The sequence below is a fragment of the Quercus suber genome, unplaced genomic scaffold (assembly GCF_002906115.3).
Source record: "Quercus suber isolate HL8 unplaced genomic scaffold, Cork oak 2.0 scaffold_928, whole genome shotgun sequence".
Lineage (NCBI taxonomy): Eukaryota > Viridiplantae > Streptophyta > Magnoliopsida > Fagales > Fagaceae > Quercus > Quercus suber.
In genome coordinates this window covers 29,598-51,785 of record NW_027070351.1, presented here as the reverse complement: position 1 = coordinate 51,785, position 22,188 = coordinate 29,598, and the positions used below count along the sequence as shown (strand labels likewise).

Below are 22,188 nucleotides of genomic sequence, written 5' to 3'. Positions count from 1 at the left end.
TTTTGTTGTGATACTAGCATTTTTATGATATTTTCACATGGTAAGTTACAACTCATAACGCCAACAAGTTATAACAAAAGTGGTAGATTTTATAGCGTAACTTCTTGTATTTGGGTCCATGGTGCCTCCAATGCACAAAAGCCCTGTAGTGAACCCAAAACCCTTCACTTCATCCACCAATCAAGTTCAAGACTTTCAACAACATTTTAACCCATCGTTTTAATTATTATTATTATTATTTTTAATTTTATTTTCCCAGAATAGTGAATACCAAAACCAAAAAACCTAAAACCCCCCAAAACCCCATTACTCGGAGCATGAGCTCCACCTTCTCGGTTCACAGCTCCCACTGAAAAAACGAATGCACCAATAAATAATTTCACGGGCAACTAAACCCACAAGCCGCCCTCTCTCTCTCTCTCTCTCTCTCTTACTCCTCCATCCAGCTAAAGAGGCGGCCGCCCCATTCCAGGTGAGGATTCGATCACCCTTGCTCTCTCTACCAACTAGGCTTTGCTTAGAATGTTGATTTCACCATCTGGGTGTGTTTCAATTTGAGCAAAATCCTATTTTGGCTTCATATTCTTTCGTATTTCAGTGTTTATGCTTCTGGGTTCTTCAATTTCTTACCTGGGTATTGAGTATTTTCTCAAGTTAGTGTCTTGAATGTTGATTTCAGCATCTGGGAGTGTTTCGTTTTGAGCCAAATCAGAGACGTTGATTTATTTTTTTTGGGTGTTAGTGTTTCTGGAGGCTGCAAGTTCTAATGTTGGTATTGGATATTGCATTAGAATCTTGATTTTGGGTGTTAAATATTTTTTGGGATTTTCCAATTTGTTTTGAGGGTATTGGATATTTCCTGAGAATATTGAATGAAGTCTAGATTTTGATGGATGTGTATCTTTCAATCTGAGGAGATTTCTAGAACATGCTCTCTCTGCGATATGTTCGCAGATTCTATCATGCTGTTGCTGCCATTCCATCAACTGAAAGCCCTGCAGCTGTATCCAATTGCATTCGGAATCCAAAGCCATTAGAAGAACCTGCTCTTGTGAAACTTAAGAACGAGCGGGACCCTGAGAAGTTGTTCCATTTATTTAAGGCCAATGCACACAATCGGCTTGTCATTGAAAACCGTTTTGCATTTGAAGACACGGTGTCTAGGCTAGCTGGTGCAGGTCGCTTTGATTACATCGAGCATTTGCTTGAGCATCAGAAGACTCTTCCCCAGGGTCGGCGTGAAGGGTTTATTTTGAGGATTATAATGTTGTATGGTAAGGCTGGGATGACTAAACATGCTCTTGATACTTTTTCTAATATGCATCTGTATGGGTGTCAAAGGACTGTTAAATCTTTCAATGCTGCACTTAAGGTTTTGACACAGACACGTAATTTACATGCAGTTGAGGAATTTCTTAATGATGTACCTGTGATGTTTGGTGTTGAACTGGACATATTTTCAGTTAATATTGTTATTAAGGCTTTCTGTGAAATAGGTGCTTTGGATAAAGCATATTTAATCATGGTAGAGATGGAAAAGTTAGGAATAAAGCCAGATGTGGTTACGTACACAACGCTTATTTCAGCATTTTATAAGGAAAACAGGTGTGAGATTGGCAATGGGTTGTGGAATCTAATGGTGCTAAAGGGGTGTATACCGAATCTGGCAACTTTTAATGTTAGGATTCAATATTTGGCTAATAGGAGACGAGCATGGCAAGCTAATAGTTTGATGGATATGATGCAGAAGCTTGGGATTGCACCTGATGAGGTTACCTATAATCTGGTAATCAAAGGGTTCTGCCAGGCTGGGTATCTTGAAATGGCCAAAAGGGTCTATTCTGCTTTTCATGCCAAGGGGCACAAACCCAATGTTAAGATTTACCAGACTATGATTCATTATCTCTGTAAGGGAAGGGATTTTGATTTAGCATATACAATGTGTAAAGATTGCATGAGAAAAAATTGGTTTCCAAATGTGGATACCATTCATACGTTGCTTGAAGGCCTTAAGAAGAATGGGCAGTTTGGTAAGGCCAAGCTGATCCTGACATTGGCTCAGAGTAGAGTACCTCCTTTTTCTTCAAGCCAATTGGGTGCTTTGAGGTCCATATTGTCCAGGAGTTAGTATAAAATGATGAACTGGTGAACCAGTAATTGTTTGATTAATGTAACAGGACACAACTCAGCAGAAGCTGGTATTCTTTTTACTCAATTCATTTTTAAATTTGGGAAACTAATTGGATACGGCTTTTTAATGGCTTTATATCATACCAAAGGCAGATCCACTTTACTTCAGTTAATTCGTTGTAACACTTGAATAAAGATCATGATGAATTACGAGTTCTAAATGGATGGTGTTCACCCAAAATTCTTGTAAGTTCTTTGTGCAATGACTCTCTTTCTCTCTCTTGTGCATGTGTATATATGTCATGGGCATACATTGAATGTTTTCACTCAGTTCTTATAGTTGATTGTGCAATGCCATTCCTTGTTCAATTTTAGTCTCTTCTTTTCACTTTTCCCTTTTCTGCAAATGCAATGCCATTCTTTGTATTATAAGCAGCAAGTTTTCTTGAGTTCATGTCTGTCTACATTGACCATAGTGAACTACTCTTAATTTCTATTTCAAAAAGCCATAAATTCATAAATGTTACAATTTATCTTGTTTGAAACCAGAATTCCATTTTTTTGATCTTTACTTATAATTAAAAAAAAAAAAAAAATCCATTCTTTTGGTTGAAACTATTTATTTTCAATTTAAGGAAAGCTAAGCCTTCCATACATTTGATCTAACTCTTGGTTAATGCTACATCACTTAATAAATTTTATTGGGTTAATTTTTTGAAAACGCCACCAGTCAATTACACATTCTCTTTGTTCTTAATACATGCCAAATTCTGTGTCAATCTGATTTTTTTTTTTTTTTTTTTTTCATTTTTTGATGAGGAATTCATGTTGTCTAGAAGCTTGGGATTGCACCTGATGAGGTTACCTATAATCTGGTAATCAAAGGGTTCTGCCAGGCTGGGTATCTTGAAATGGCCAAAAGGGTCTATTCTGCTTTTCATGCCAAGGGGCACAAACCCAATGTTAAGATTTACCAGACTATGATTCATTATCTCTGTAAGGGAAGGGATTTTGATTTAGCATATACAATGTGTAAAGATTGCATGAGAAAAAATTGGTTTCCAAATGTGGATACCATTCATACGTTGCTTGAAGGCCTTAAGAAGAATGGGCAGTTTGGTAAGGCCAAGCTGATCCTGACATTGGCTCAGAGTAGAGTACCTCCTTTTTCTTCAAGCCAATTGGGTGCTTTGAGGTCCATATTGTCCAGGAGTTAGTATAAAATGATGAACTGGTGAACCAGTAATTGTTTGGTTAATGTAACAGGACGCAACTCAGCAGAAGCTGGTATTCTTTTTACTCAATTCATTTGTAAATTTAGGAAACTAATTGGATACGGCTTTTTCATGGCTTTACATCATACCAAAGGCAGATCCACTTTACTTCAGTTAATTCGTTGTAACACTTGAATAAAGATCGTGATGAATTGAGAGTTCTAAATGGATGGTGTTCACCCAAAATTCTTGTAAGTTCTTTGTGCAATGACTCTCTTTCTCTCTCTCATGCATGTGTATCTGTGTCATGGGCATACATTGAATGTTTTCACTCAGTTCTTATAGTTGATTGTGCATGCCATTCCTTGTTCAATTTTAGCCTCTTCTTTTCACTTTTCCCTTTTCTGCAAATGCAATGCCATTCTTTGTATTATAGGCAGCAAGTTTACTTGAGTTCATGTCTGTCTACATTGACCATAGTGAACTACTCTTAATTTCTATTTCAAAAAGCCATAAATTCCTAAATGTTACAATTTATCTTGTTTGAAACCAGAATTCCTTTTTTTTGATGTTTACTTAAAAAAAAAAGAATTCCATTCTTTTGGTTGAAACTATTTATTTTCAATTTAAGGAAAGCTAAGCCTTCCATACATTTGATCTAACTCTTGGTTAATGCTACATCACTTAATAAATTTTATTGGGTTAATTTTTTTAAAATGCCACCAGTCAATTAATACATTTGTTCTGTGTCAATCTTTTTTTTTTTTTATAAGTAATTCATGTTGTCTGTAATTAAAATTCATTGAACTTGAAATTTAAATATTTTATTGATTGGATAGTTATGGATCTCTTATCATCTTGATATTTTATAAACATGTAGAATATAAGGATGCAATGTAATCCAACTGTAGATTAATTAAAAAAAAACCTTGTTACCATCTCTAGTCCTTGGTTCAAGTGAAAATATAGCCTTAATTCTAGATGACTTTGTTCTGATTATATATATATATATATATATGACTTTGTCTACTACATGGATTCTAATCTTTGGTTTGTGAATACATGGTTAGTACCGACCCTGTCCTTATGTAGGGCTGGCACTTAGAAGAATGGCCTGAAGATCTAGTCTTCTCTTTAATCTTTATGCTGCTGTTTGGCTGTCATCTTTAAATTTATCGTGACTGATACCTGTTTTCTGTAGATGTCATTAAGATTACTGAAAGCATTATTAAATGGAAAGATATTGTAACTCTATGCATCAGAGGGCACCTACTTTGTGATAGTATATTTGCATATGATGGTCATGAAAGATGTTCTAGATTAATACAATAAGTTCATACACAATAATTTTATTATCGTAAACACATTGTACTTTTCTTTTCAATAAAACTTCTATTACCTATATATATACATACTATATATATATATATATAAAATGTTTATACACAAGAATGGTTATAGAAATAGATGCCTTGAGATAAAGCAAGCAGAGAGTTGCCTTTGCCAGAACTTTCTTGGCTTGTGAAATAAGTTTTGTCAAATGAAGGGACTAATTGGGACTGCATTTTGGTTTCTGAGAGTTAAATTGAGGCATTTTATCATTCAATGCCAAAAGCCAGAAAGAAGAGTATGAAGAACTGACAGAATACTTTAAAGTGTTTACCTTTTGCATACTTCGCTTATCTCTGAACCTATGGCTTTTTCATTAGGAAGTGTTAACTTTCATTACTGCGTTGTTTAGTGAGTTTTAATAGTTTAATGTTTTTGCAGGTCCATGAACGACAAGATACTGGAGAGGTTGATGCCCTCAGTAAAGGTACCAACTTTTGGAAAATTAAACATTTAGTTTGGAATTAATTGAGTTACTTATGTAATCCCCACTCCCCGGGTTCCTAAATGAAAGTTTTTTCTGGAGGTGGTTTGGTATCATTATAGATGGGCTGGTGTTAGCATCATAGTGTACATCTTCTTGCTTTCCCCTTACTACATCTGCTGCAGTTTAAATGTTAGTTGATGATATTAATGCTGTATTTATTTTTTGGGTGGGTCATCTTGTTAACCTAATATTCTCCCTTTCTATATATTGATTTCTATCCCAGGAGATAATAATTATGTGGATGACAGACTTCTGTATACTCTTGGTCAGCTCTTGCTTCTGCGGCAACACATAATGGGCAGAGCCATAGGGTAAAAACTCTTGCAAATAGCCTTGCTCTTTGATTTTGTAATTTTATTTGTAAATTTTTTGGTTTTATGTGCGCCATGTTGGCATGGAGGAGTCATCATTTTGTGCAGCCTCATTGTCAACACCGTATGCATATGCATTGTTTTTGGCATGATTTACACACAGACATGTGCAGGCACACACACACGAGTGGTAAATTTCAAGTGCAGTTTCATATCCCATGGTTCTGGAGTCGTCACTTAGATTAATTGATTGTTTGTTTGTTTTGCTTTGTTTCATATTGTTATCTATATTAGTTAAGGCATGATCCCTTCCTTTTGAAATAGATAACAGAAAATAGATTTGATACCAAATCTGATGGTAAATATATGAGATATCATTGTTTGATTGACCATAATTGATCATATCAGTGCAAATGAAAGGAATTTATTGAACCCCAAAGTGCTAAAAGACCCCCTTAGATTTGGGTCAATTTCAAGCAGATCAGAGAGAGAGAGAGAGAGTGGGGGGGGGGGAAGGGGGATTGAGGTGGCAGTTTTAGCTTTTGTAATCAACATTTTTATCATGATTCAATTGTAGATCTTAGCAAAAAAGATTGTAATTTGATTCAAAATTATATTCCTTTAATTTTATTTCATTTTCTTATTAACCAAGCTCCTTTTTTTATATTTTATTTTAAAATTTATTTTCAAGAGAAGTTTTATTAAATTATAATTCTCATGAGTATTTCATTACATCTTTGTTTTAGAATGATATTAAAATTGTGTTTTTTAATTAAGTTCTACTAAAAAAAATTTATAACAAAGTGTCACATGCAGTGCACATGATTGAATGAGATGAAGGGGTCAATTTTGTCATTTTTATAGTTCATGGGTCAATAACTTAAAATTGAAAGTAAAGGGGGTCTGTTTGAAATTGACCCAAACAGTAAGGGGTCTTTTTTGCAATTTGGCCTTAGTTAAATGCTATGAACAACACTTATGGAGTTTTGTATAATATTGGTTGGGAGCCCAATGGACCATATTGTAAACCTTCTGGCGATATTCCTATCATCACCAACTATTTTGCAATGCTGGCTTAGAATGGTACCTTATTGGTTAGTGATGAGTAGGATTTGTGAAAGATGGTGTACAAGATCCTGAAAAGACTTGAAACCAAATTTAGAGTATGACAAGAACAAGAGGTCACCACCAGTTTTCTTCGTCCATGTTCTTATTTTTCTGATAAACATAGCATGCACAAAGGGTCACTTCTTGAATTTGAAAAATAAATATTCTTATTGCTTACATTTCTGTTACTGGCAGATTCCTATCTTATGTTGGCTGGGTGACAATTTTCATATGACTGAATAACCAATTAACAAGGTTTGTGTTTGACCGAAAGAACTTAAAAAAAAAAAAAAATATTGTTTTCTCTAAAATTTTATTTGATAATTCCTGAAGTAACCATTTTATTGCTACTTTTAACATCAAATTCTTAATAATATTAGCACTTAGATTTTGTTACATGTATACAAATTGTCCTCTCTTTGGTCAGCATCTGATTGAAGTTTGTTTATAAATGCTTATTGTGGTATCTACAAGTTCAAGTTTGGAATCCCAAAATTCAAAATCTGTTCAAAGTATTGAATTTTTTTCTAATAACATGTAATAATTGGTTGAACTTAAGAATCCCAAAAATGCAAAGCTATTAAATTTATTCAGAAAGTAACATGTGCCATTTCTCTCTTGCAGTATATTCTTATTGGTGCATTGGGGTAGCTCGTTATAACTTCAGTAGATTGAAGAACAAAGTGAATTCATGCTGTGGTTGATCTCCAATATGTACGGTTTTGCAGCTGCCACATCTCATGTGACATTTCTCCCATCCCTTGTACATTGGACCAGTTAAATTTTAATGATAAATGAAATCAGAATAATTAATAAAAATTATGTTATCTTTATATAACTCTCTACCAAAGATGTAGCACTTGTTTATTGTTTTTTTTTTTCCTGTCTAATTAAATAACATTTTCTTGGGGGCCAGGCATGGATGCAATTTGTGACAGTTTAGTGAAAAAACATGTGTAAAATATTGGTCTTGTTTCCATTGTTCTTTGTCATATACGAGGGGAAATGGACAACCCATTATCGTTATGATTCCACACAAAACTCTCTCTTAGAATCATTGAAGCATCACTATTTGGATGAAATGAAAACCTTTACATCAACTATTCAATTGTTGATAACAGAAGTGTTGTTGATGGGAAATAAACCGATGATATTAGCGTGGAAATCTTCAGAGCAGATTGCAATATCGTGCCATCATATAATCTAGTGTTTGACCAGTTCTTTGCCAATTGTTTGTGCCTTTGTGGAGAGAGAGAGATCAATTGTAATATTCTAAGATCTCAACACTATGCTTGAGAAGTTTCAACAAGGGCGCATTTGCAGAGCAACTGGATGAGCTCCATTTGGTCTTAGCGTGATTCAGCTTGGATGGCTCTCCTTCAGAAGCCACAAGACAAGAGCACTCAAATGTTTGTATAATAAAAAAATGTGTCAAATTTACATATTTTTGCCTAAAACTGACTCACATGTGTATAATTATGTAAATTTATAAGGACGGAACTATGCTTGGACTCCCTGAAATTTAAATTTAAATAAATAAATATATATATATATATACACACACACACTTAGCCTCCCTAAGTATTTATACTTTGCCTCCCTAAAATAAAAAATATTTATACTTAAGCCTCCCTAAAAATCAAAATTGGTTACAAAAGGCAATAAACACAATAGGCATTTCATTCCTTGTGACCTGCACTATGTTATCGAGTGTATCCACATGGATTGTGTACTAGCGTGTATTGTTTTTAACTCTTTATTTTTGGTAAACTTCAGAACATATTTATTGATTGTTTAGCATTTCCTTTTTTTATGCAAACGACTTGAGTTGTTAAGTTGTCTTTGGTTATTTGTTGTCTAAGACTTAAAGTTAGAAGTGTGGTTTTTATTTTATTTCCTTTGCAATGTTAATTAGTTTTTTAGTTCAATAATATTTCACATATAATTAGATTATAAAATATGACTTATATTGTTTTCAAAAAAAATATGACTTATATTTGATTGGAAAATATAGCTACAATATTTCATTTCAAAAGAAAAATGCAAATAATTTTAAAACAACTGTGGAGGAGTAGATTGAATCTGCCTCGAAGACCTGAACCCGAAGAGAATGCTCCAAAAAACCCTATATGCAAAATAGGCCCGGCCCATGCGCCAGTGTGAGATGACCGAGCCCCTCTTTGAGAAGAGACCATCTAGGTCCATTACTGAGGTAATCCGAGAAATCCACCTTAAAACATAACTCAACCAAGAAGTGGTTATGTGTTTAGCTAATGATGATAACCTTTTGCGTACCTCTCCCTACCTAATGTTGGCCACATTAAATGCTAGATGATTGGCCTGAATAGTAAAAGCACCTCCAAAAGTCTATCTTCATAAACAAGAAATGGCAGGAGAAGGTACTGATGAGACAAGTATCCCACTAAATCCAACTAAAAGTAGGACAGTTGGAGGAGGAGAAAGATGGCTATAAAAGGTAGAGGAGGACAACAAGAGAGGGCTCCAGAAAAATTGTAGGAAGAACAAGAGAAAGAAGTGAGAAGAGTCTTAACTTGTATTTTTCCCTTAGAACTCCCGTATGTAACTCTGGAAACCTCATGAAAAATTGTCATCATCTGCTGCTATTGGAGTTCAACAACATGGAGTTTCTAGAGAGGGTTATCATACTCCAAAGAAACTTACATGGAATGACCTATGGAACTGAAGACATCCCACCTTTAGTGTTAGTGAATAATGGCCTTTCACAAGATGATGACAAGTTAGATGGTAGATAGATTTAGTTTATGAAATTTCTTTCAAATTAGCTGGTGTTTTCATAATTTATGCCAATTCTGCATCATACATACACTTATAACAATCCCAAAAATAATCTGTTTTCACTTTTTCTCCCCTAATTTTTTGTGCTATTTCACAATTTTGCTTATGGAACATTTCATTTATTTCCTATGGTTTTCTTATCTTATTTGCTAATTCTACATGATTAATTGATGTAGGATGAACAGATCAGGACCTAAAAGGAAGTGGTTGTTTTAGAGGAGTAGCTAATGAGTTGAGTTCTTGTGTTCTGGACTGCCTTAAGTTTTCCAAGTTAATCTGCAAAGCCTTGATTTCTTCCTGTGTTTTTGTTAGTGTTTTTGTGGATCACTATGCTCCTGGCTAATTGTTAAGCCTTCCGGCTCTCTTGGGTTGAGAATTTGATGGTGATTGCCTTCATGGCCATGTTAATCAATTGATGCCAGAGTTGAACTTAGTGATCTCGTTTCTTTAGATAGGCACTTAATTGATGGGCAGAATGGTTGACGCTGCTTTCACTTTGCCAAGATAGTTTAACTGCTGCTCATTTGATCATGGAGAATGGGGTTCTCCTGAACCTTTTCCAAGTGCAGCAGTTGTAAATGTTCTGCCCATATCAGCAAACATTCCAGAAGATTGCAAATTTTCATTCTTTTTATTAAGTAATTATTGTTTACTAAATGGAGCAATAACAGGAAAATTGGCCTGTCTGGGTCATAGAAGCTAAGTCATACATATCAAGACATGGGAAAGCCTGGCCTGGTTGAGTATCGAGAAATTCCAATCTGCCCGTTTGATTTGGTATTAGTAATCAATCAATCCAATTGAAAATGGGGTCATTCGAGGTAAAATCTAGACCCAGTCTGACCAACCTAATTGTCCTATGTGTATGTAGGTATAAGTACTTTTATATGTTTATATGTGCATAGCTGCATACTAGGTTCCTTCTCATGTTTCAATACGTTTCATGTATTTAAATGTAGTTCGTGGTCTAGTTAGTAGGTTGTTGTTTCTTTCTTTTGTGAGGAAGTAGGGCATGATCTGTGTCTTTGGACTTCCATTATCTATTTATCTTAATTACTTGCTGATCTGCATGCATTTTTGGATGAATAGAATCCTCAAAGAGTGTAGGTCCATGAAGAATGACGTTGTTGATGCATCAAACTCCATGCTAATTTATTAGTTCAAATACATTAAGTCAAGCATGACTGTGTCCTAAAGTGCAGCTTTTAGAAGAAAAAAAAATCCCTTTTCTTTCCTTTAGGTCATAACCACCAAAATTTTATATTGATAATTTTGAATACTTATGTGTAGGTATATGTATAGGATTATTTTATGATAGGCTAGCAAATGAATTTTATAAAGGATAATCTCTACAACATCTCTGAGATTATTTAAGCAGGTAACTAACAAATGATGAAAAACAAAATTTGCACGATTTGGGCAAGGAAACATAACACCTAATTATAATCGAATTGAAGGAGGCTTTGGAACCAAGTATGATTTATCACTACTAATTTTGGCCATCGATCTGCATCAATAACTGGCATGGCATATATATACAAAACCATTATTGCTTTCAGCCTAACACCCAAATTTGCATACTAGAAAATGCAAATTGTGGAGAGGGCAGGGTTAGACATAGGTCTTTATTGGTATTTTATTATGATGAGGGCCTAAGGTGAAAAAACAACACAATAAACAATCTTTCAATGTGTACACATGTGATTAATATTAACAACTTACTACATTGAAATTTATACACTCATCCTAATATTTATATTTTACGGCAAAACCTGCATGGGTTTTATCATTTACCACTACAAAATCATTATAAAAAAAAAATTCAATACATTAATACACTTGCATAACGGAGCAAGATGTCTTCTGAAAAATTAAGAATAAAATTCAAAATTTCAAAACAAACTTAATATGATTGCAAAAATGCTCTGTTTTATTCGTGAGTCCAACCATTTTATTTGGTAATAAAATAGTGTTTATGCAGCCAACCCCACATGCATACACACTACTGTTCTTATCAGGCCAAGATTTCTTGAAGTATGTGAAAGGAGGTAGCTAGTGCCTACTGACCAAGGGGTGACATCTTTTGTCAAATTAAAAAGCACTCATAGTCGGTGAAACACTTAAGTTATCTTTGGAAAAAGCTTGCATGTTCATACATTGTCCATCTCTGATGTCATTCTTCTTCTTCTTAAAGTATGAGAAAAGAGTGGTAAATAGCTAGTGGCTACTGACTAGGGTCTTGACAACTTCTGTCCAATTAAAAAGCAATGTTGTCTTGGATAAAAAAAACCATAGTCGGTGATACAAAATCTAGCCATTCTTTGGAAAAAAGCTTTGCAGATTTGTCCATCACTCGGTGTTAATCAAGTTACCAATTGATGCCAACTGGTTACATCTCTATGGGATGGCCAAAAGAAAAAGATAAAAATTGAGAGGTGAGAGAGAATCTTCAGTGTCAAAAGGAAGTAATATCCTAATCAATAAGCAAAGACTAAAGCTGTTTCCACACCAAGTTTAGCACCTTTAATTGTTTCTTTTCTCATCTATTCTATACACACCTTTTGCACTATTTCTTACCCCAAAACCAAGAAAAGAATTCCAATACTGAACACTAGTTCACAGGACACACCCCGTGTTTTTCTCTTTCATAGTCTCTCAAAACTTACATACCAGACCATGCCATGCGAGAGTAATGGTAGCACAATAACACAAAGAAGCACACAACAACAGGTCTTGCTTTGAAGCTCCCACATATTACTACATCTCTCAATCAAGATGGTTCGGAAGCTGATAGTTGAAGTGGTGGATGCCCGGAATCTGTCGCCAAAAGACGGTCACGGCACGTCTAGTCCCTACGTCCAGGTCGACTACTACGGGCAGCGGAAGCGAACAAAAACAGCAATTTGCGAATTGAACCCAACGTGGAATGAGGTTCTGGAGTTTAACGTGGCCAAGCCCTCCGACGCCCAAGTGTTGGGAGACCTGTTGGAGGTTGTGATTTACCATGACAAGAACCATGGACCAACAACGAGGAACAACTTCCTCGGTTGGATACGCTTGGATTCCACACAGCTTTTCGTTAAGAAAGGCGAGGAGGCCTTGATATATTTCCCTTTACAGAAGAAGAGCTTGTTTTCTTGGATCCAAGGTGACATTGGTCTCAAGATTTATTATGTCGATCGTGATGAGAACGAGGTCGTCCCACCACCGCCACCTCCAGAGCCTGAAAAAAAGCAAGAAGAACCGCCAGCTGCGGCAGCCCCACCGCCACCGGAACCAGCTCCTGCCCCACCTGCTGCTGATGGAGAGAAGCCTAATGAAGAGCCACCTGCTGCTGCAGATGAAGCTGAAGCTGCAGCGGCGCCACCACCAGAGAATGCGGAAGCTGAACCTGAGAAGCCAACAGAATCATCTCAGCCTCCTCCTCAACCAGCAGTGGAAGAGCCCACGCCTCCAGAGGTGGACTCTTCCACTGTTGGAGGCGTGGAAGAGCCCACGCATCCAGATGATCCTGTCATCGAAATGATGCAAGCATCTGTTTCTAAATCAGTGCCCGAGGTGAGAATCGCAGGTCCGCAGCCAATTAAGAGGCCATTTACAGGACATGGAAGCAACTTTACTCCATTGGATCCAACAGAAAGCATGACAATAGAGAAGTCCTCATTCGATCTCGTCGAGAAGATGCACTACTTATTCGTTCAAGTGGTGAAGGCAAGAAAACTCCCCAGCATCGTGAATCCAATTGTCAGAATTGGGGTCTCAGCAGGACACAATGCTCAGTCCAACCCTGCTCGAAAAAGTCCTAATTTCTTCTTCGAGTGGGACCAGACATTTGCTTTCGGCCGCAACTCCCCGGATTCTTCCTCCACCTTAGAAGTCTCCGTGTGGGACTCAGTTCACAACACTTTCTTAGGTGGGATTTGCTTTGATGTGGCGGAAATCCCATTGCGGGACCCACCAGATAGTCCATTGGCCCCACAGTGGTACAGGTTGGATGGAAATGAGACTCACTATCCAGGTGAGCTCATGCTTGCCACTTGGATTGGCACGCAGGCTGACGAGGCATTCCCTGATGCAACAAAGAGTACTGACTGTCGTAACAATGTGAACTCAAGAGCCAAAGTTTACCAATCTCCAAAGCTGTGGTACCTCAGAGCTACTGTTTTAGAAGCTCAAGACATTCTTGATCTGCCATTGAAAGATTTGTCATTCCAAATCAAAGCACAGTTGGGAATTTATCAAGTGTTGAAAACCAAAGTCTCTGTCACACGCGATGGCTCACCGTTGTGGAACGAAGACTTACTATTTATAGCCGCCGAGCCATTCAGCGATTACTTAATCTTTTTCCTCGAAATGCGACAATCTAGTAAAGCACCACCGGTAACCATTGGTATTGTGAGGATTCCAAACGCGGCCATCGAAAGGCGTGTGGACGATCGAAAGGTGGCATCCCACTGGTATTGTTAGAAAGTGCTCTCGTAAACTAATTTTATGAATTTTTATTTTCACTTACATGATTGTTATGGATATTTTCATTAACAAGTGATTATCACACACTTATTAATGTATATCGTCTGTACATATTACCGTTTTATTAATGATATTTGAACAAAAATTATGATTTTCAAGCATTCAATTTTAGATTTGATGTTTACGGAGTGTGCACTATTTAAGTGTGTGACAAAATATTTCTATTTTCATTATTTAAATGTTGCATGTAATGTTACCTATGTAGAAAAAAACATGTTGATGCTGATATTGCTTATGCAAACTATTAGGTTCAACTTAGAGGCCCCAAACAACGATGAGAAGAGGGCGATGTACAAAGGTAGAGTCCATCTCCGCTTATGCTTCGATGGTGGCTATCATGTGATGGATGAGGCTGCGCACCTATGCAGCGATTACCGTCCTACCGCAAGGCAACTGTGGAAGCCCCCTGTAGGTACAATCGAGCTTGGTATCATTGGATGCAAGAGTTTGATACCGATGAAGACGATGGGAAAAGGTAAAGGCTTTACAGATGCATACTGTGTTGCTAAATACGGATCAAAATGGATACGTACGCGTACCATTTCCGACAGCTTGGAACCCAAGTGGAATGAGCAGTACACATGGAAGGTATATGATCCATGCACTGTGTTGAGTGTTGGAGTTTTTGATGATAGCTCAGGAATATTATTCGAAACAGACAGTACTTCTAAACCTGATTCTCGTATTGGAAAAGTTCGAGTGCGTATTTCTACATTGCAGACTGGTAAAGTGTACAGAAACTCGTATCCATTGCTGGTTTTGTCCAATTCTGGAATGAAGAAAATGGGAGACTTGGAGATTGCAATTCGGTTCACACGAGCAGCTTCAAATTTGGATATTCTTCACGTGTACTCTCAGCCTTTGTTGCCATTGATGCATCATATAAAGCCACTTGGGATAGTTCAGCAAGAGATGCTGAGGAACATTGCAGCTAAGACCATAGCAGTACACTTGTCACGATCAGAACCGCCGGTTAAACGCGAGGTTGTGCTTTACATGTTGGATGCAGACTCACAAGGTTTCAGCATGAGAAAAGTACGTGTAAACTATTTTAGGATCATCAATGTGATTGTTGGTTTTATGGATATTATCAAATGGGTGGAGGAGATTCGTACATGGAGGAATCCGATGGCCACGATTCTTGTACATGCATTGTTTGTGATGTTGGTGTGGTTCCCTGATCTAATTGTGCCCACATTAGCATTTTATGTGTTTGTAATTGGGGCTTGGAACTATAGGTTTAAGTCAAGGGAGCCACTTCCACATTTTGATCCTAGGATTTCACTGGTTGATGGTGTGGACCGCGATGAGCTAGACGAGGAGTTCGATATGGTGCCAAGTAATAGGCCAAATGAGGTTGTGCGTGCAAGGTACAATAATGTCATATGCATAATATTTTCATAACAAATTCATAACTATATTTATTGAGTTGTTAATGATTCTCATTTGGATTCATTTTTAAATTTAATTGTCTATCATTTACAACTTGCTACCTCATTTTTTGTGAATATATATATATATATATATATAACTCTAGACTTATTGGTGGCAGGTATGATAAGCTACGCACGGTTGGGGCACGTGTACAGAGGATATTGGGAGATATAGCTTCGCAAGGTGAACGTGTGCAAGCGTTGGTGACATGGAGGGACCCTCGTGCAACTGGGATATTTGTTGGGTTGTGTTTTGTGGTGGCCATGATAATGTATATGGTACCGTCGAAGATGGTGGCAATGGCGTTTGGGTTCTATTATTTGCGCCATCCCATATTTCGTGATCGGATGCCATCACCAGTTTTGAACTTTTTCAGGAGGCTTCCTTCGCTTTCTGATCGAATCATGTAGCTAAGTTGATATTTATTTGATAATCAGAAAAATCTTATTGCACGTATGATATTACACCTCAGTACACACTCCATTTTGAAACCATGTTTTTAAAATACGATTTTAATTAAAATTGTGAAATTGTATTTTCATGATTTCACAATTTTAACTGAAATTGAGTTTAAAACAAGATTTCAATTCATGTGGTAATATGTGTATGTTGAGTGTGTAACTATCATTGCTCTTTGATAATAATAGAAAGGCAAGGCATGCATGTTTTCACATTTCCCTATACTAAATTATCTAGTTGTAGTTTTGTCAAAAAAATAATTAATTGAGCTCTTTAATTTCTTCTTCTTTTTTCTGAATTTATTTATTTGATTTTTTTTTCTTCCTTTTTTAATTGTTTCAACAAGTAGGAAATGGAGGATTTGAACCTTATTTCTCATCATAAGGTAAGGACACCAAGAAATATCAGTGAGCTACAAAGCTATGCCGCAATAGTGTTTGTTGGGTAGCATTTGGTTTTGATCCTGTTGTGGATTGCATTACCAAGGAAAACAACAGCATAAGTTTTAGTATTTAGTTGCATTGGTGAATTTGTAATTGCAAGAAAAGAATTATATAGGGATTCATTTAGCATCTTTGGGTAGGAATATAAAAAAAGAAGGGAACGAGGTGGACTTTGAAATACTAAAGGTAATAACTATGAATGTGATTATCTTGACGAAATACAGAACCAATTCTAGATTCTTCATGTGTTGATGAGGTTAGGCTTCTTTAAGAATTTGTCTGAACTATGATGAATATGAGTTTAGTTTTCTATTATAAGAATTTGTGTCATTTGATCTTTTTTATTTTTGCTAAAATTGTTTCATTTGTTCTTGTTATGATCTTGGGTTACCATCTAATTTGCAGTTGCTTTTGTTTGCTTATTTTGTGTGTGTGTATGTGTGTGGCGTGGTGAAGTTTAATTGGTGTTTGAGATTTTGCATTGTGAGAACGTGGTCGGTGGGGGTTTTCTATTAAGGGGTCAGTGGAATATGTTTTTTTTTTAGGTTATGTTGAATTATTATATTTCTTCACCAAAACCAGGGTCTTGTTCTTGACCCTTACCATCTTAGTTTCCATGGCAATATTCATCCCAATCCTCTACTTTATGTATTTATTCCATCTAGCACTCCCTTGTGTAGCAGGTCAAGGGGAAAACAACAGCCCAATGCAGAGTAATCTCTGGATCATAACGTTGATTTACTTCACTATATCATGTCATATAGGATTCATGATGAGTGCAATATACAAGAGTGATGATTGGTAGTTGTTATTAGAGAACAGATTCAAGTGATTGAAGGGGTGTGTACTGTAAGAATTATGTTGTTGTATGTAAACTAGATTAATGAATTTTCTTTTTCTTTGCCACCTATTGAATGCAAATATTGATGGTTCAAGTTTGTGCTTTGCTTTTCTGTTGTGTAAGCTCTCTAAGTGTTGATTAGGCCTTCATTCAAAGTGAAAAAAGGATCAGTATTTATTTAAAGTTGTGAAGTACTCATCTTTCATCTGGCTCACTCGTTATGTAAGCCACATTTACATGGTAGCTACTACAAGTTGCTTCAAACTTTTCTCCGCATTGTCAAAAAAGCTACCAAAAAAAAAAGTTTTCTTTCCTCTCTTTTCATTTTTCCTTTCCCCAGAACAAATGATTGTCCATTTTAACCTCGAGCAAGGTGTTTTTAAAAGTTTGGAAGTTGTCTTGTACTTTTGTTTGGTGTGAGCAGAACAGAATTACAGTCACTATAGGTGTTATCATTCATAAGTTATTTCTATTAATGTTTCTTTGTTAAGTTGGCTTTCTTGGTTTTGAGGTCTTTAAAAAGTATTCTGACCTTGCCTTACAATTGTTCAAATTTTGGCTTCAATGTCATTTGTACTAATCTCAGTTGCACTCTTGGATCATTGAAAGTATATTTTTGACAAAAAGAGAGCTGCGGTGTTTTTGCCTTTATACTCCTTACTTTGAAACACTAGCCTTCTTGCAAAGGAGAATCCAATGGCAGATTTTAATCAGCATAATTTACTAATTAGCCATGATCATGTGCTTGGAACCATTGAAAGTGCTACAACAATTGGCAGTAAATTCATGACTTGTAAAGAGTCTTATTGAAATGTCTTTCTTAGTCTTGTAATTAAACTCTTGACACTTAGATTTCCAAAAACAAATTCTTATTTAAATTAGAATTCCCAGAATGATTATCTTTTGGATTTCAGAAGTTTGTCTAGAAAAGGTAGAACAATCTAATTGAGAACTTCTATATATAATAAGAGCACTAATCCAGAGTCTTCATCAGAGAGAGAGAGAGATTGTACTTCTTTTAATGATAAGAGATTATTACACCTTACTCTTTTTTGTTGTTGATAATTCAATGGTTACAATAGGGGAGAGGGGAATTTGAATCCTAAATGTCTCATTTGGAAACACAAGGAGGTGCCAACCCGAGCTGCAAGGCTCTTGACATAGTATTTACATCTTCAAAGAAGTCTAACTAGTGTTTTGTTACATACAAAATTTTACCAGTTACATTAACGTTATACTTATTTTTTTGTGCCATGTGCCTCTATATATATATATATATATATATCTTGCATATGCGTCTTACATATTCTTTAAGATTTGAGTTCTCCTGTTATATAAATCTGCCTGTAAACGTTTGGCAAAAGGGACATCACACAGGTATTGTATCAACCTTCTCAATCTTTAATCATGTAGGCGATAATGTATCGATTGTTTAGCTTTAAAACGTTTGAGTCTGACAGGGTACAAGGGTGCCAAATTCAGCGTATACCTGAAAGATTGATTATATGGACTTGGTTGCATATAGTTATCTCTTTGGACATAAAAAATCTCAATGAACATCCTGCAACCTGTAAGATATCTCACATTACCAATAGATACAAGAAAAAGTGAGCTGAAAGGGTTCTAGCAAGAGTCATATGCAGACTTCAGACAGTGTATCAGTAGGGAAACCTTAAGATGGAACTCCATTTATAGCTTTTTCTTCCAAGCAAAGGGCTCTAGCAACCTATTGCCCAGATTGTTAAATTTTGGGGTTAAATGGATGCTCAAGTCTCTGTATCTGTTGTTGAATGTTCTGGTTTGGGGCTGGCTGAAATGTAAAGTGTCTTATCTATCTAAAATAAAGCATCAAAATTGAGAAATTGAATCCTATTATAATTGAGTGGTCCATAGTAAATAGAGAATTAAGCTTTTTAAACCTACTTTAACAAAAGAGGCAATTACAGGGATCATTCCTCGATTTTCTAGATGTAATTAAGAAATTCAAATAGTGTGCATACTAGGTTGTCTAATCAGTCTTCAAAAGCTGCATACTAGGTTCCTTTCATGTTTCATGGATTGCAGGTATATATCCAAATTTTACACGACTTGGTCACTGATTAATGTAGTTGGTGCCGCGGTGGTCAGGTCAAGTAGGTTGTTTCTTTCATTATCTTAGTTGACTAGAATCCTCAAAGGGTGTTAGGTCATTGAAGAATGACATTGTTGACGATTATAACTCCATTCTAATTGATTTGTTTAAATACATTAAGTCAAGCATGACAGTGTCTATCCTAATTAAAGTGCAGATGAAAAAAAAAATCATCTCTTTTTCTTTACTTTAAGAAAAAGATTGGGTCATACCATCATAGTTTTTATGTTAATAATTTTGAATAAATGAATGCGTAGGCATATGTATAGAATTATTTTATGATAGGTTTGCAAATGAATTTAAAAAATATAATCCCTGCAACTTCTGTGAGATTACTTTATTAGGTGGTTAACGAATGATGAAATAAACATATTCTGCACAATTTGTGCAAGGAACCATAACTCCTAACCGAATTGAAGGAAGCTTTGGAACCAAGTATAATTAAAATCATTAATTTTGGTCATCTGCATCAATAACTGGCATGATATATGTACCCAACCATTATTGGTTTCATCATTTACCACTACAAAATCATAAAACAAGGTTTCAATACATCATTACACTTTGCTGACTTGCATAATGGAGCAAGATCTCCTTTGGAAAATTTAAAATAATATACTCAAAACAAATTATATATGATTGCAAAATTGTTGTGTTTTGTTTTTAAAATTTGTTGTCTTCCTTCTCTTTCTTTTCACATATACATTATATTTCTTTTCTCTCTCTCTCCCTCTTCTTCTTCCTTTTTTTTTTTTTTTTTTTTGGCCTTGACTCTTTACACATCTTTCTTTTTTTCACATATACATTATATTTCTTTTCTCTCTCTCTCCCTCTTCTTCTTCCTTTTTTTTTTTTTTTTTTGGCCTTGACTCTTTACACATCTTTCTTTTTGATAGTGTGAAAGACAACTTCGTCTCTTTGCAATGGTTACTTGGTAAACCTTGGTTTGGTGGGAGTAGGCCCAGTGGAAAGTGGTGGTTTTGATTGATTGTAGACTTTGGCAAGCATCTTGACTACCAAGATGAGAAAAGTGACGGCCTTCTTTTAAGATTTAGCTAATTTTCTAAGAAATAAAAATAGCATCTTTGTATGCTCTCCAATTTGAGTCTTGCTATCTGCACTTTGAAAAAAAAAATTTGGGCCAGCGTTTTACCCCTTTGTGGGCCCATTCAGCGTGAACAGTGATTAGTTTCTGGTTGAAAGCCTTGAAGATACATTGTGCGAGAGCAATAAAATAGTATCTTTATTTATTTATTTATATATATCTAAAAGCTAAAGTGTAATATTTATTGTTACTAAGCTCCAGTTGATCCACATCAACGTCTACATCATTATCTTTTTTCTTTCTAATTTTCCTATAATTGTTTTTAACATTTATTTTTTTAATATTTACACTTCTCCAATCTTTCTCCCTCTCTTACATTTTCATCTCCCCACTACTTCTCCAACCTTTATCTCTTCCTTACATTTTTATCTCCCCACTACTCTCTACATTAATATCATTTTTCCTCTTTCCCTTCATTTTCCTTTATTTTTGTCTGTTCTTATTCACACTCTCTTACTATAAATTTCTCACTATCTCTTCTATTCTATACATAGTTTTCCCTCACAAAAAAAAAAATGCTCTCTCTCTCTCAATTTAATAAAATCACCATAAAAATAATTATCATGCGCAACGTATAGGTTCACAGCTAGTTTATAAAATAAAAATTGAATCACATATCATCTACATATGTAATCAACTAAAGTAATCGATCCCCATGGTATATGCTATTAATACTAAAGTCTTTCTGTTGAAGTATTATGATTTAAAGTGTAATTGATTCTCCCAGAGAGAGAGAGAGAATTTAAAAGTGTGCTCAATATCAACTGGTATTAATGCAACTACGATCATAACAACTATGAAAGGGAGATGTCAATGGCAGTTGCTTCAACAATTGTTCATAACACGTATAGCTTGTAGGGCATGTCAAATGTAATGTGTGTTACATGTTGGGTTTGATGCAAGTAATTAAGCTGACTGTCCATTTCTCAGAGAAGGGTGCCATGCCTACTTCAAAATTCAAATGGTTTGAATGCATTTGCTCCATGATAATATTGATTTGAACATCAGGCCAAGTTGAGATTTGGATTTGTGGCCAAATAGAGTTCTCTTTTAGTATGGCAAAGAAAAAAATGCAAATTTTCTGGCTTATCTTCTTTAATTCCAATTCCACCCACTGTCATGTAGTGTGACAACATTTAAACTAAGAACATTCAACTAAAGATCTTGACTGATCAACCAGAATATTCCAGGATCAAGTTTCCTTTGAAAGAAAGAATAAACAAAATTGATTGTTTTAAAATTTCCACTTGCACATTTCAATAAGTAGTGTGTACAGCATTAGAACTAAGAAAGAAATGTTAAGTTAAAAAATTTCCATTGATTCACTAGAATATACCTTAAGGTCTATGAACTCCAAATAAGTTTACTGGTGGACTTGAAGAGGGTCTTTTCCTTCAAATATACAAGTGAGAGAGAGGGGCCACCATTTTAAAAAATGAAAAGCTTGAAGAAAAATGTGTAGCATTACTTGTTAATAAAATCTTGAAGAAAAAGACTTAATTTATAATCCAAAGTTAGGAGAGAACGTCAAGTGTCTAAGATGACAAATTTATCATCATAGTCTTATTACAATTACTTGTATAATATAAGTATTAGGTGAAAATGATATTTTTCCTTTATTCTTTAGCAATCGCTGATGTTGGCACTTGGCCTGTCATCAAAACTCCATTTGTTAAAGTTAACAGGAAAAATTTATGAAACTAAATTCCATTGAAGTTAATTAAAATGCCTCACACAACTAATCATAAAAGGACATAAATGTCACAAAAATAAGATACTGTATTAGGTAG

At 35.5% G+C, this 22,188-nt stretch overlaps 2 protein-coding genes across 6 annotated transcripts; both read left to right on the top strand.

The window, feature by feature from the left end:
* Positions 1-241: 241 nt before the first annotated feature.
* LOC111997645 (pentatricopeptide repeat-containing protein At1g80150, mitochondrial-like) lies at positions 242-7,476 on the top strand. Of its 5 annotated transcripts, none has more exons than XM_065768397.1 (5): positions 242-472; positions 680-2,376; positions 5,115-5,160; positions 5,444-5,531; positions 7,263-7,476. In XM_065768397.1, exon 2 carries the CDS (start codon positions 929-931, stop codon positions 2,126-2,128), a length of 1,200 nt encoding a protein of 399 aa, XP_065624469.1. In that variant the 5' UTR covers positions 242-472; positions 680-928; the 3' UTR covers positions 2,129-2,376; positions 5,115-5,160; positions 5,444-5,531; positions 7,263-7,476. The 5 variants fall into 5 exon arrangements, 4 of the variants coding, with proteins under 4 accessions (XP_065624469.1, XP_065624470.1, XP_065624468.1 ...); XM_065768398.1 differs by having other exon boundaries at positions 242-2,198; positions 2,280-2,376; XM_065768396.1 differs by adding an exon at positions 6,834-6,893 and having other exon boundaries at positions 242-2,376.
* Positions 7,477-11,557: 4,081 nt separating this feature from the next.
* LOC111997627 (multiple C2 domain and transmembrane region protein 16) lies at positions 11,558-16,159 on the top strand. The gene is made up of 3 exons (XM_024029742.2): positions 11,558-13,912; positions 14,234-15,355; positions 15,538-16,159. Exons 1-3 carry the CDS (start codon positions 12,231-12,233, stop codon positions 15,827-15,829), a joined length of 3,096 nt encoding a protein of 1,031 aa, XP_023885510.1. The 5' UTR covers positions 11,558-12,230; the 3' UTR covers positions 15,830-16,159.
* The last annotated feature ends 6,029 nt before the right edge of the window (positions 16,160-22,188 follow it).

Excerpts from the sequence above, each read along its gene's own strand:
- LOC111997645 (XM_065768397.1), top strand. The coding sequence starts at position 929 with ATGCTCTCTCTGCGATATGTTCGCAGATTCTATCATGCTGTTGCTGCC.
- LOC111997627 (XM_024029742.2), top strand. The coding sequence starts at position 12,231 with ATGGTTCGGAAGCTGATAGTTGAAGTGGTGGATGCCCGGAATCTGTCG. Across the intron at positions 13,913-14,233 it reads CGAAAGGTGGCATCCCACTG|GTTCAACTTAGAGGCCCCAA; the intron begins GTATTGTTAGAA and ends GCAAACTATTAG. Across the intron at positions 15,356-15,537 it reads AATGAGGTTGTGCGTGCAAG|GTATGATAAGCTACGCACGG; the intron begins GTACAATAATGT and ends TATTGGTGGCAG.